At 45.2% G+C, this 12,233-nt stretch overlaps 1 protein-coding gene across 1 annotated transcript; it reads left to right on the top strand.

Moving 5' to 3' along the window:
* Positions 1 to 3,145: 3,145 nt before the first annotated feature.
* Positions 3,146 to 11,078, top strand: CLDN16 (claudin 16). Its single transcript, XM_015871504.3, has 5 exons — positions 3,146 to 3,426; positions 6,605 to 6,707; positions 6,961 to 7,125; positions 8,221 to 8,412; positions 8,735 to 11,078. Exons 1-5 carry the CDS (start codon positions 3,283 to 3,285, stop codon positions 8,872 to 8,874), a joined length of 744 nt encoding a protein of 247 aa, XP_015726990.2. The 5' UTR covers positions 3,146 to 3,282; the 3' UTR covers positions 8,875 to 11,078.
* Positions 11,079 to 12,233: the final 1,155 nt, after the last annotated feature.

The following is a 12,233-nucleotide window of genomic DNA, read 5'->3' as shown; positions in this document are numbered from 1 at the left end:
GGGAGTGAGAGGCAAGGCATCCCAGAGTGGATGCTTCTTGTGCGGTGAGTCACCGGGCTGCAGGGGACAATGGCAGGGTCAGGGACACAACCTGGCTCACTGGGACACGTCCTCACCAAAAGGGAGCCGGCTTATTGAGAAGTACAAACAGCTTCCTTCGCGTGACTTCTCTTCCTTTGCTTTTCCCTGAAGCTGTGGAAAGAGCCAGACCTGCACCCTGCTCCCCGTACCCTTCCAACATGACTGCAATTGGCAGCACAAACCTTTGCATCAGCATGCAAGAAAATTCAGGCTTATGCTGGGAGATGTGTGCTCAGATGGGTATGACGGTGTGGGGAAGCCGCAGGGCACCAACAGCCCATGGGGTGCCTGGGGACAAGGGCTATTCGCGGAACTAAGGACATGCCAAGAAAAGGTGTGTCTGATCTGCTGCCCCACTCTTCTGCCCGTACACGCCTGCGTGAGCCTGGTATGTAGCGACAGCACTGTGTGTTCTTGGTGGCTGCTTTCAGGAACCCTGAGTGGTCACGCATGTTGAGCAGATAAAGATCTCACCACTCCCACGTGGAGAGTGCAGCCGCTGTGCAGCAGGTGGAGCGGGGCTATGACTCCTTGCTCTCGATCTAAGTCACTTGCTTAGTCACTACCTCAGTTTCCCCAGCTCTAGAATGGGGTTAGTAATACATCCCTAAGATCGTGTGTTCCTCAGCTGTGGGGTTTACTACGCAGCTGTAAAATAAAATGTATCATACAATCATAGAATCATTAAGGTTGGAAAAGACCATGAAGTCCATGTAGTCCAATTGTCAGTCCATCCCCACCATGCCTTCTAACCCTCAGTGCCACATCTCCGTGTTTCTTGAACATGCTGGAAGCAAAGCTGGGACACACTGTGCTTTGCTCATGGGACTGCAGCTTCACATGACTGAATACCAGCCATGATGCTCCCACAGATGGCAGGAATCTCTATCACTTTCTGTAAGTACATCTGTAATGGAAATGTGAAAGTAATAGGTTGCCTTTGACAGGGAGCACAGTCCACTTTGTGCTAATGGAGTAATAAAAGTAATCAACCTGGAGCACACTCATCTTATTACTGGGAGCATACAAACCAGGTGATAAGGCTGCTGTGTTAGCCAGGTTGTGCTGCATTGTTCCCATGCAGTTTAAGAGCTCTACAAAGACAAGCTCTGGTAATTAAGTACTAGGACACCCCAGTGCTTTTGTTAGCCTCAAAGTACTGTAAATATTAGAATCACAGAATCATTACGGTTGGAAAAGACCACTGAGATAATTGGGTCCGGCTGTCAGCCCTCCTTTCAGGTAGTTGTAGAGAGGGAAGGTCATCTGTCATGCTGCGCTGAGAATGCAGACTATAAGAAGGATCAGACTAGGTATAAGGAAAAACGACTTCTCAGAAATAGTGGTTGAACCCTGGCACAGGCTGCCCAGGGACATGGTGGAGTCACCGTCCCTTGAGATGTTCAAGAATTGTGGAGATGCGGAGCTGAGGGATGTGATTAGTGGGCAGTATTGATGGTAGGTGGATGGTTGGACTAGGTAACTGGTGACTGTCTCATGTCACATGCTCTGGTGCAGTCTTATACCAAAGAAAACTGGAGGATTCTGGCCTTCTCCCCAACAAGGCCAGGATGCTCCTGCGCCCCAAGCTAGATGCAAATGGCCAGTGTGAAGCCACTTCCAGTCCGCAGTGACTCACAGCCAGAGAAGCACTGGCATCCTGCTCTAGGAGGGGTCATTCACTGCCTTGCCCTGCAGGTAGGGTGCACACAGGGAAAACATGGAGTTGGGGCAGCAGCATGAATCTCTAGGCATGCGGAAAATAAACATAATATTGCCAGGGCTGTAGAGAGATGGAGCAAGTCATGGATGCCAGCTCTTCAATGGAACTGCTTCTTGGGCATCCAGTGGGCTAAGCTCAAACAAAAGCTTTGAAACTCTGGTGATTAGAGTGGTCCTACTGTCCTTCTGGGAGCTTTTTCTTTCTGCCTCATGTTTGTGTTGGGAAAAAAATCCTGTTCTCTCCAAATGGTGGGGTTTATGTTTGTTTGTTTGTTTGTTTTGCTCTCAGAGAGGATTGTATGAGTTCAAGACAGTGAGATGGTATGGAGACACGTATAGTGTGACACTGGCAATTGTGACGATGCTGGGATCAGGGTAGAAAGCTGATTCTGGGAGTAAAACTGCCCCATGAGGCTATGAGGGGAATTCTACAGGCTACATATATTATTGCAACAGTAAATTTGTTATTGCTGTTGTCTTTGGAAGGCGATCCGGGAGCAGAGGAAGCAAGTTCTGAGCTTTGTAAAAGTGCCGCCTGGCTCCATCTGCAGGTGGCAGCTGAGATGACGCTCGGTTTGGTGGCAGGCTCCGCACAACTGAAAGCAGAGCAAGAAAGTCTTCAGCCCTGCACAGAAGACTTGTCCACTGAAAGTAAATCTCCACTCTTTTATGATTTCTCTTTCCAAAAGTAAAGATTGTTGAGTCTGTGCTGATTTTGTGCATTTGGACCTTTGGAATAGTCCTGCTCCCCCCTGGGTTTTCCTGGAAGGTGCCCTGGAATTTGGCTGGAAAAGTTTGGGATTCCCATGTGTGGAGTTTGGGGTTTGGCTCCACACCTGAGTTGGGATGGTTGTCGGGGGCTATTGGTGTTGGCTCTGGCTGCCTGGTCCCTTCCTTTCCTGGCAATGTTCCTGCATTGAGCTGGATCATTGGGGTACTAAAGCCCAGTAGAGGAACTGAAGGGCCTGGGAATTACACTTGTACACATTATAGTTTTCCAGTACTCAGGCATTAATAAGTATGGAGAAATAAATGTTAACATATTGCGTGCATGTATCTATGGATGCTCTTGAGTGTGACTGTAGCAGTGCTCAACACGTCTACACTGAACAACAGCTTTTGATTCTTTCTAAAAATCCCTGCTTTCCCAGTTTCTGCCATCATTCTTTCCATTTTTTCCCCTCAGAAGTCCAGGACTCCAGTTACCTGCATGCCACTCGTGCTCAACTCCATTCCCTCCAGCCAGGCATGACCAGCTCCATCCATGTGGGGCTGATTGGTGGCAGCAGCTCCGGGCTCCCTCCTCCCATCCCCACTGTAGTACAACATCGCTCCTGCTGCCATTCTCCACATGTGGCATCTACAGAAGGCAGACTTTCCTTCTGCTCATGGCCACTGGAACACATGGCAGCAACCTGGGATGCTGAGGTTCTGCCTTTAGCCCAGCCTTAAGAACAAGACCTGGGCACTGATTTTGCCATGCCACTGGATATACCGACACCTGCTGGGATGAGGTTTTTCCTCCAGTATGCAGGCTGTTTTTTTGCTTTTTTCTCTACTGGCTTTTTGATAGCATCTACCTGGACAGACTGCTGGATGGTGAACGCTGATGATTCCCTGGAGGTAAGATCTTTTGGAGAACCTGATCTCTCTAGGACATGAGTTTGATTTCCGACATCATTGGTCCACTTTCATCTGGATTTCCCTTGTCATGAAGGATGAAAGTGGATGAAAATGAGATGAATGGCTCTGGCAAAAGCTGTGGAAAAGGGGGTGTTTCGTGTAATTCTCTCTGGATTCTTCTCTCAGGAAAGGTTTAGAGGCTCCAGATTTAAGTGTGCATGATCTATAGTGTGTCGCCCTGCAGCTCCGGCCTGCACAGCTATTTTGGAGGTGTTCCTAATTTTGTAGGGTCAGACTTCTTGGTGATAAAGTCCAACACGTGCATCTTCAACAAACATTTTTTCTTAATAGCCACTGAACTATAGAGCTAGCAAAAGTCTATGGGGTGCATAGGGACCATGGAGGTGGAAAACCCAAATCCTAAGTAAAGGGAGTCTAGAAAAGAATTGATCCCAGTATCCTGAGGCCGTGTAACCTTGTCTTTTTTGGCATGGAGGCACCTGTGCTGGGCTGTCCCTAAGCGTCCCATTAACACCCCCTGTGGTTATTAGCAGGCACCACTCTCACATTCCTGCTCTGAGTGTGAATACTAAATAATAGAGCAAAATGCCCCCAGCCTTAATACCTGACTGAATGAGCTCCCTAATGGCCCTAATGACTCACTGCTTCTCGCAATATGGGAATGCAGGGAAACCACTCATGGCCAGAAAGGCCTGGAGTACAAAACTGCTGGTTTTAGCTAGGAAAAAGGTAGTTCAAGTGAGTTTTGACTTCAGGAGAAATCACAGAATCATGGAATTACTGAGGTTGGAAAAGACCACTAAGATCATCAGGTCCTGCTATCAACCCATCACACCAGCCCTACTGACCTCATGTCATGCACTGTGAGCAAGGCTGGGGCAGGATTTGCAGTTGTTTGTGCTGGTAAAAACCATAAACTGCTTCCAAACATGCACTGTTGTGTGCACTCTGTCCCTCACTGTTGTAGCTGGATTAAAAGAATCCCTACCACTGCTAAGCAGTGCCTGGTTCACTCTTGTGCTTGGCAGTCACTGTGTGTTGGTACCTCCTACAGTGCTGTAAAACACCGTGTGCTTTCCTCAGGATGGTGAGCATGTGCTTGTTCTTTTGTTTTTTATTTTTGTATTAGAATTATTTTAGTAGCAATTATACATTACGCATAGGATATGATTATATGTATTGCAGTCATTACACAGTTGATGTTTTACATGCGTACTTGTGCTAGGGAAAGCAGGTCGTGGCCGTGTGTTTCACAATCAGAGCTGGAGATGGGAGCTTGGGATGAGATGTGCAGCTCCTCGAGAAGCCCTTGACTGGGTCAGGGAAACCAGAGCAAATTTGCTATGGGAGGAAAGAGAAATGAAGAAATAGTGGTTGGGTTTGCCCATGTTCAGTGATAACAAGAGTAAGTAACAACTGAAACATCCCAAGAAGCAAAAAACGTTCATCAAGTTTTTCCCAGTCTGGAAATTCACAAGCCAGATCAATGATCACTGATTTTGTATCTCTAAGACCTGCCTCTGTTTTATGTGGAAGCTAACAAAGCCTGGAATACTGTTGATGAGGATGTGAGGATGCTGCTGGTAAGGTTTAAAAAGCAATACTAATGTGAGCAAGTGAGGAAGTACTTGAGAGTAGCATCTGAATACAGAATAGTGTGAATAAACCCACAGAGATTTAGGATGAATATGAAATGATATAAACACAAGCGGAACAAAGTGCAGTTTAATAAAAATATGTTAATTTCAAGTGAAAACTAACATCTATGCAATTTTTTTTACATGAAAGTCTTCCCTTGAAAAATAACAGTCGATGAAACCATCTTTTTCCTGCATGACTCTTCATTTTTGTGATGTTTTTAATTTGATTTGCCCCCAGCATTCTGAGAACTTGCAGGTAGTTTTCATCTTCACAAAACAAAACTTATGGATTGTTTTCACTGAAACTTGGGCAATAACTTTTCTTTTACCAGTCTGAAATAGTGAGTCATTTGTAGACACCTGTAATCCACCATTCAGTATCACAGAGAGCATTACAGTTTGGCATGTACGCTGTGTTGTGGAGACAATGCTGTGGTTGGCTTCAGGCTTCAGTACATTCCGAATTAGACTTCATTAAGTGTCTGGGGTGCGTTATTATCTGCTTTGCGATTAACAAAGCATAATAAAAGGAAATTTGTTGCATCACCCAAACCAGTACACCTCCTGTCCCCTGTGATATACCCACTCCCCAAGTACTGTTTCCAGTGGGGTGCCCCTGGCAGCAGCGGGGCAGGCTGGAGTCCTGAGCTGCCCTCACATTATCCCTGCTCCTCCTATGAGCAATCCCAGAAGCGTTTCGGAGCTGCTGGTTGCCATATTTGCATGGGTAATGAAAACGCCTCCCGTGTTCAAGTGATTTATGGAAGGCTGGGCCAGGAATGCTATCTAACGCTTTAGGAGGATGGGAAATGATGAGCCATGATGCGACTGCAAGCTGAACAAAGGCTGGATGTCTCGACGATTAGTGTGATTGGTCCCACAGCTGGCAGTGTGCAGCAGGAGCCCCAGGGCCAGGATCAGCACTGGCTGCCCCTGCTCTTCCAGCTGGTGTTTATGGTTGAGTCATTTGGGGCAGCCCTTGAGAAGCGTCTGGGAAGGGGCTCACACCTCCACTCTGCACAGAACACTCCCTTATCCTGATGGGGCCACCTCCTCCTTGAACGAGGCAGGTCCCTATGAGTCATGGGAAGCTCCATCCTCAGAGCCTTCTCTGCAGGGAGGTGATTGGAAGGGAGTGGAATGGCAGATTCACAGGTCGTCTGGTCCATTGCCCTGCCCAGCTCAGCCTGGACAAGTAGCTGTCAAGGGCTGATCAAACCTCCTCTTAGATTATCTATCTCCAGCCAGCCACCCCTAGATTCTCCCAGTTTTCCTCAGAAATTGTATCCACCCCAACAGGGCTTTTTTTCTTTAATCTGAATCTCTTTTACTCTAATATAAAATCAAGAACAGAAATAGAAAACATTACCTTTTCTTTCCATCTTTCTTCTTTTCTCAGTACTTCACAAGTCGTTAACCATCAACATAGGTGAACCAAGACATTTACTGAACTGCCCATCCACTGCATTGGTGGATATACTAACTTAGGGCCTTTTTTCTTTCTCCTTAACCTATAGGTGAGTACAAAATGCCGTGGTCTGTGGTGGGAATGTGTCACAAATGTTTTTGATGGGATCCAAACATGTGATGAGTATGACTCCATCTTCGCTGAGCACCCTGGTACGTAAGAGGCAAAGATGTTTCCATGTGAGTTGGGGACACCTGAGCATAGGAGAGAGATCAGAAAGGACATCTCTTCTATTTAGTCACAGCTAATTTGGTGCACCCATATACTGTGGCCATATTTCTTCTCAGTTATTAGTCTAAGGGAAGCTGGAGGAAGCTTTACCCCAGGAAAAGGTGTTCCCACAGGACCTGACCCAGTTGCCCACCCTCATGTCAATTCCTTGTTTATTTTGCTTCTGTTCTGCAGTGAAGTTGGTGCTGACCCGAGCCATGATGATCACAGCAGATATCCTGGCAGGATTTGGATTTCTCTTCCTTGTCCTGGGACTGGACTGTGTGAAATTCCTTCCAGATGAGCCACTTATCAAGCTGCGTATCTGCCTGGTGTCTGGAGTTACCTTGCTCATTGCAGGTATTCTTGGTCCATTACCCGCTTTGCAGGGCATCCTTCAGCAAAAAGAATGAGATTTAAAGCCTTCCCGTATTTTGGAGACAGGAGCTGGTGATTTTCTAGAGAGTAAACACTGGGGAAGGATGTTTATTTGCTTTATTTGTGCAGTATAGCTTCCAGGACACTCTGCCTGCTCCTAGCAACAAATAGTTGAGTTTATCTTCTTCCATTTCACTTATTGGCCAGATTCCTTGGTTGCTGAGCTGACTGACTTCCACTTACAGCTGATTTATGGTGAGGAAGTCAATGCTGTAGATAGGGCAAAGAGACAGAATTGCCAGAGGGCTAGAAATGCCCTGGCACCCTAGTTCAGTTCCTGGCTCTGCCACAGATTGTGTGGCCTTGGGCAAGTCACTTAGCCCAGATCACTTCAGCTCGTTTGTAACAAAAGGGTAATAACACAGCTCTCCTTCCCAGGTGATAAATACTTTAATGTCTGAGATGATTTGCTATTACAGCCAGTGGAAAAGTTTTAAATGCAAAAATTAAGACTGCCAACAGGTTCCGAGTCATTTCATTTGACTTTATGACAATATTGAGCGTCCACCTCTGCTTCAGTGTATGTAGATTTAACATGAAACTCACCTCAGCTACTGGGTGCACATGTGAAATACTTAGAGAGGTTCTTTTAAATACCCTCCATGTACCTCACAAAATCAATCTGAAAATGTTGTTGAAGTTCTGAAAGTCAAAAGAGATTAGAAAATTTGTATCTGAAAGCAACTTTACAAGAAGCTTAGATTTTTTTTGCCACTTAGTGCAGAAATCTGTGTGAGTCATAGAATCATGAATGTTGGAAAAGACCACTAAGATCATCAAGTCCAACCATCAACCCATCACACCATACCCACTAACTCATATCCCTGTAAGTGCAATACCTCCATGGATGGTGACTCCACCACCTCCTCGGGCAGTCTGTCCAAGGAGGTTCTTCCCATCCTGAAGTCTGATCCAGGAGGCAGAAGGCTACAGCTCAGGATTTTGTACTTGTGGTTTCCTCATGACTGCTGTGGTCTGACTGGGAGATCTGTGTGTCACCTCCCTCCTGTCCTGCAGGTCTCCCAGGCATCACAGGATCAATGTGGTATGCCATTGATGTCTACGTGGAACGCTCCTCTTTGGTCTTCCACAACATCTTTCTGGGCATCCAGTACAAGTTTGGCTGGTCATGCTGGCTTGGCATGGCGGGATCACTCGGCTGCTTCTTATCTGGGTCCTTGCTCACCTGCTGCATGTACCTTTTCAGAGGTGAGGAACCAGGGCAGATCTGAAACAGTGAAGGGGCAGAGACATTGCTCAAGGCCTGCTTCAGGCCCACATGTCCTTCAGGGACTTCCTTCAGGATGGTTGCTCATCCTTCATTGCAACATCTTCAGCTGTAAAATGGGAATAGTGTTATTTCAGCAGCACTGTATGGCATATCAAGGGCTTTGGGTGGGAGCTGAGGTGCAAGTATGGCGTAAAATGTTATTATGTCGTATCTTGGAGTTCTTCTTCCTCTGTATTTTGAGGGTTAACAGTCTGAGAACCACAGAGCACTTGTGAGCAGATCCCATTTTTCTCCTCCTAGAGACCAGCTCTGGAAGGCTCCACTCTGCATACTCCTTGAGGAAAGGCTATTCCTCTGCTGGGACGATTGTAACAAATGTGCACTTGCCATCCTCACAAACAGCAACTGCCAAAATGTATGCCGTGGACACAAGAGTGTGAGAAGGAACTTTGGCTCATCGCTATCAGTGCAAGTGAAATAAATCAGCTGCTCCCACATCAGCCACCAGTTTTCAGCATGAATTACCTCAAACTGTATGACAGATCCCAATAGATGGAACTACAAGTTATGGGTGAACTGATGAATTCAGATTATGCCAAGAAGACACATTGAGATCTGGAGGTGATAGGCATTTCTGTTACTCCAGCTTCCTGGAGTAGTAGAGGAAGAGCAATCTAGAATCACCTGCTAATGCATATATACTTGCAGATCTCAGACCATTGATTTCTCCTGCTCCTTTCCTGGAGTATGTTGTAGCTGGGGAGACTTCTCAGCCTTCGTCCTAATGGTCTTCAGCTTGTTTTTGGGTCAGGCCAAGCAATGGCTCAGGGGACACTTTGGGGCTGACCATCTGTCCCTCCAGCTTTGTGCTTCTCTAGGAGCACACATGCATTTCCCAAATACTGGCTTAACTCAGGGTGCAAATTCCTCAAATATACACGTATACAGAAATGATTACATAAACACAAGACATTTTTGCCTTCAGTATGCATGTAGTACAAGGGTTAATTCTGTTCTCTGCATGCTAAATGTTAGCTTTGGAGGATCCATCTCCTGCACAAGAGGGCTAAGTAAAGGTCACAGCAGCCCTTAGGTTTGCTGGGTTAATGTTTTGTAACAGCCAGTCCAATGTTGAGTTGCTTCATTTGAATCCTGCTGACAACCTATGTGATGTTTTGATCAGTTGTTAATATGTAATGGCTCATGCACTGATTGATTGAACTCTGAATTTGATTTCATGACTACAGTGTGTAGTTTTCATTAGTTCACTGTCATGCCATGATGTCAATCTATTTTAGTTTAGTTCCTTACTCATTAGCAGTAAATCCTCCAGGAAGAACATAAGATTTCCTTTCTCTTTCAAAATCACATCTGGTCCCCAAGACTGAAGACGTTGCAGGTGAGCTCAAGGTATTAAGCTGCTTTCTTTAGTTCTTCCAAGTTCCTATCAGGGCAGCCTATTGTTGTTCTGGCTGGATGTTGGTTACAGAGGGCAGCAATGTCTTAGCTCTTTGCTAAGGTGATTTCATGCTCTACAAATAGATATTGATTACCCATTCTGATGTATGCAAGCAAGAGAGAGATAATAAAATGATGACATCTACAATAGCTGTTCTTTCCTGCTTACAGTAAATTGTCCTTTCACTGTCTTGATCAGCCTTGGCCAGAAGGGCTCTTATAGCAGCTCTGATGCAAACTCACTCTTTGTAATGGTCTTTGAAAGAAGCAGACAGGAATAGTTTGCTTTTGCATGGGAGGCTGTTCAGTTTACTTTTACCTACCTCCGCTAGGAGTATCTTCATATGTACTGAACTCAGAACTCAGAGTACACCAATATATTGATGATGTGTTGGTTGGGGACCTTATGTCGCACCTGACTGGGAGAACATAATCCACCTGCATCTGAAAGATAATAAAGGGCTGTGGGATGCTTGGCAAGTAGCATTCAAGATCAGGCTGGATGGGGCTTTGAGCAACCTGGTATAGTGGAAGGTGTCCCTGGGTTGGGAACTAAATGATCTGAAAGGTCCCTTCCAACCCAAACAATTCTATGATTCTATGATTATATTCATCCATTTTGACTTTCTGAAGGGAAGCAATATGTATTAGTAGGGGTTGAGATTGAGTTGACCCAGGTCAATCAGTCTGAGGAGATAACACCGTGAGGGGTTTGAAGCTCTAGTTTAGCTGTTTGCCCAAACCCCAAACAATACAATCAAATAATGAGAGTCAATTTACTGACACGTCCAAGATGAAGAGATTCAGTGGATATTCCACACCCCCTATTACCCTTAAGCAAGTGTTATCATAGTGGGATACAAATAAACATTTACTGATTGTTAGATGTCATTTCACCTTAATTTAGCCAGAGAGAATTTTGAAACTTCAGTGACCCTGACTGGATCATGAATTTCTTATCCTGTCCTTGTGAACTAACTTATCTTCATGCATGTACACTGATATTTTCTAAAATAGGGATTTTGCTGCTTTTCACATGCACTGATATTTCTGTGAATTCAGTACATCTGACCTATTATTTTCATTAGATAAGAGTGTTTCTTTAGAATTCTGTGTTTCTTTAGAATTCTGTTTTCCTTACATACTGTCACATTGCTGAGATACAATAAACACAGTTGCCTTTGAATGTCGTCTTCCTCTAATGCCTCTTCTAAGGTTTGCCCAAGGAGGTGTTTGGGTAGGTGATTCCTGGGAGGGAAATAACTGCTTTCTTGGAAGGTTTTAGGAAAATAGGGTGGGATTCCAGGCCTTTGCTAGTACCGACAGATGCCAGGCCCTGGTGCACTTTGGTAGTGGCAGCAGCGCTTTGACAGCTGGCCAACTCTATCCCTAGTTTTGGTACATCTACTTCTCATCAATTTTTTAAACTTGCAAAGAGAGAAAAATAAAATTCCACCAAGAAAACTAGGTTTTCTCAGCCGGGGCTGGAACCCCACTGTTTGCTCTTTTGCCACTTTTAAATACAGTGAACAAGAGATTAAATGACAAAAATACTCTGGCCAAGCACTGTCACAGGGAACAGAGGACAAATTTCTTTGGGTAGCTGTAGAGTTCCTGCTGTAAGATGCCTTTGAGTGAGAAAGGAAAGAGCCTGAACTGTATCACAGTTACCCAGAGAGTATTTGTCCCCAGCCTCATCTTCCTCCCTATATAAAAGCTCGTTGCCCAGGGTCTTAATGAACAATTCTAGTTTTTTCACAATATTCATGTGCAACCCTCCTGGCAGCCCCAGCTGATCTGTTTTGCTCAAGAGCCAATCAATGACTTTATTATTCAGCTGTTGACATGTAGAGGTAAAAGTCCAACTCTGCCTCTCCATGTTTTCTTTGTCTTTTGCTTCCAGATGGTCACCAAACAATTACCTACTCTTCTCCTCCCCTGTTCCCTCCTGTCAAGGTTTGTTAATGAGTGTCTTCATAAAAAACCTGCCTTTCAGGGGCAGCCCTTTTCTGGGCTTCTCTAGAGCAGCTTGCTATTTCTTCTCAAAGTCAGTGGGTAGTATATATTATAAGATGAGAGGAAGTCAGAAGGTCACAGCAGAACAAGCACGTTTTTGAAGTAGACCCAACTTGTAAGGCAATGAGTTGTAAAGAAATAGCTTATCTTTCCTTATAGCTTAGGAAACATCAGCTGAACTGCAATAATTGACCTTGTTAAGGGCTGAGTGCTCACAAAAGCATAGGATTCCATGTCAAGTTTCTGCTTTTGTAAGGCTGGAAACACTGGTCTGTAGAAACCTTGACAGGTAATGGCCTTAAGCTGCATAGGGGAGATTCAGGTT

The sequence above is a fragment of the Coturnix japonica genome, chromosome 12, assembly GCF_054131305.1.
Source record: "Coturnix japonica strain WE chromosome 12, WE-NBRP24, whole genome shotgun sequence".
In the NCBI taxonomy this organism is placed as follows: Eukaryota; Metazoa; Chordata; class Aves; order Galliformes; family Phasianidae; genus Coturnix; species Coturnix japonica.
This window is presented reverse-complemented; position numbering and strand designations above follow the sequence as displayed.

Excerpts from the sequence above, each read along its gene's own strand:
- CLDN16 (XM_015871504.3), top strand. The coding sequence starts at position 3,283 with ATGCCACTGGATATACCGACACCTGCTGGGATGAGGTTTTTCCTCCAG. Across the intron at positions 3,427-6,604 it reads ACGCTGATGATTCCCTGGAG|GTGAGTACAAAATGCCGTGG; the intron begins GTAAGATCTTTT and ends CTTAACCTATAG. Across the intron at positions 8,413-8,734 it reads CTGCATGTACCTTTTCAGAG|AGACCAGCTCTGGAAGGCTC; the intron begins GTGAGGAACCAG and ends TTCTCCTCCTAG.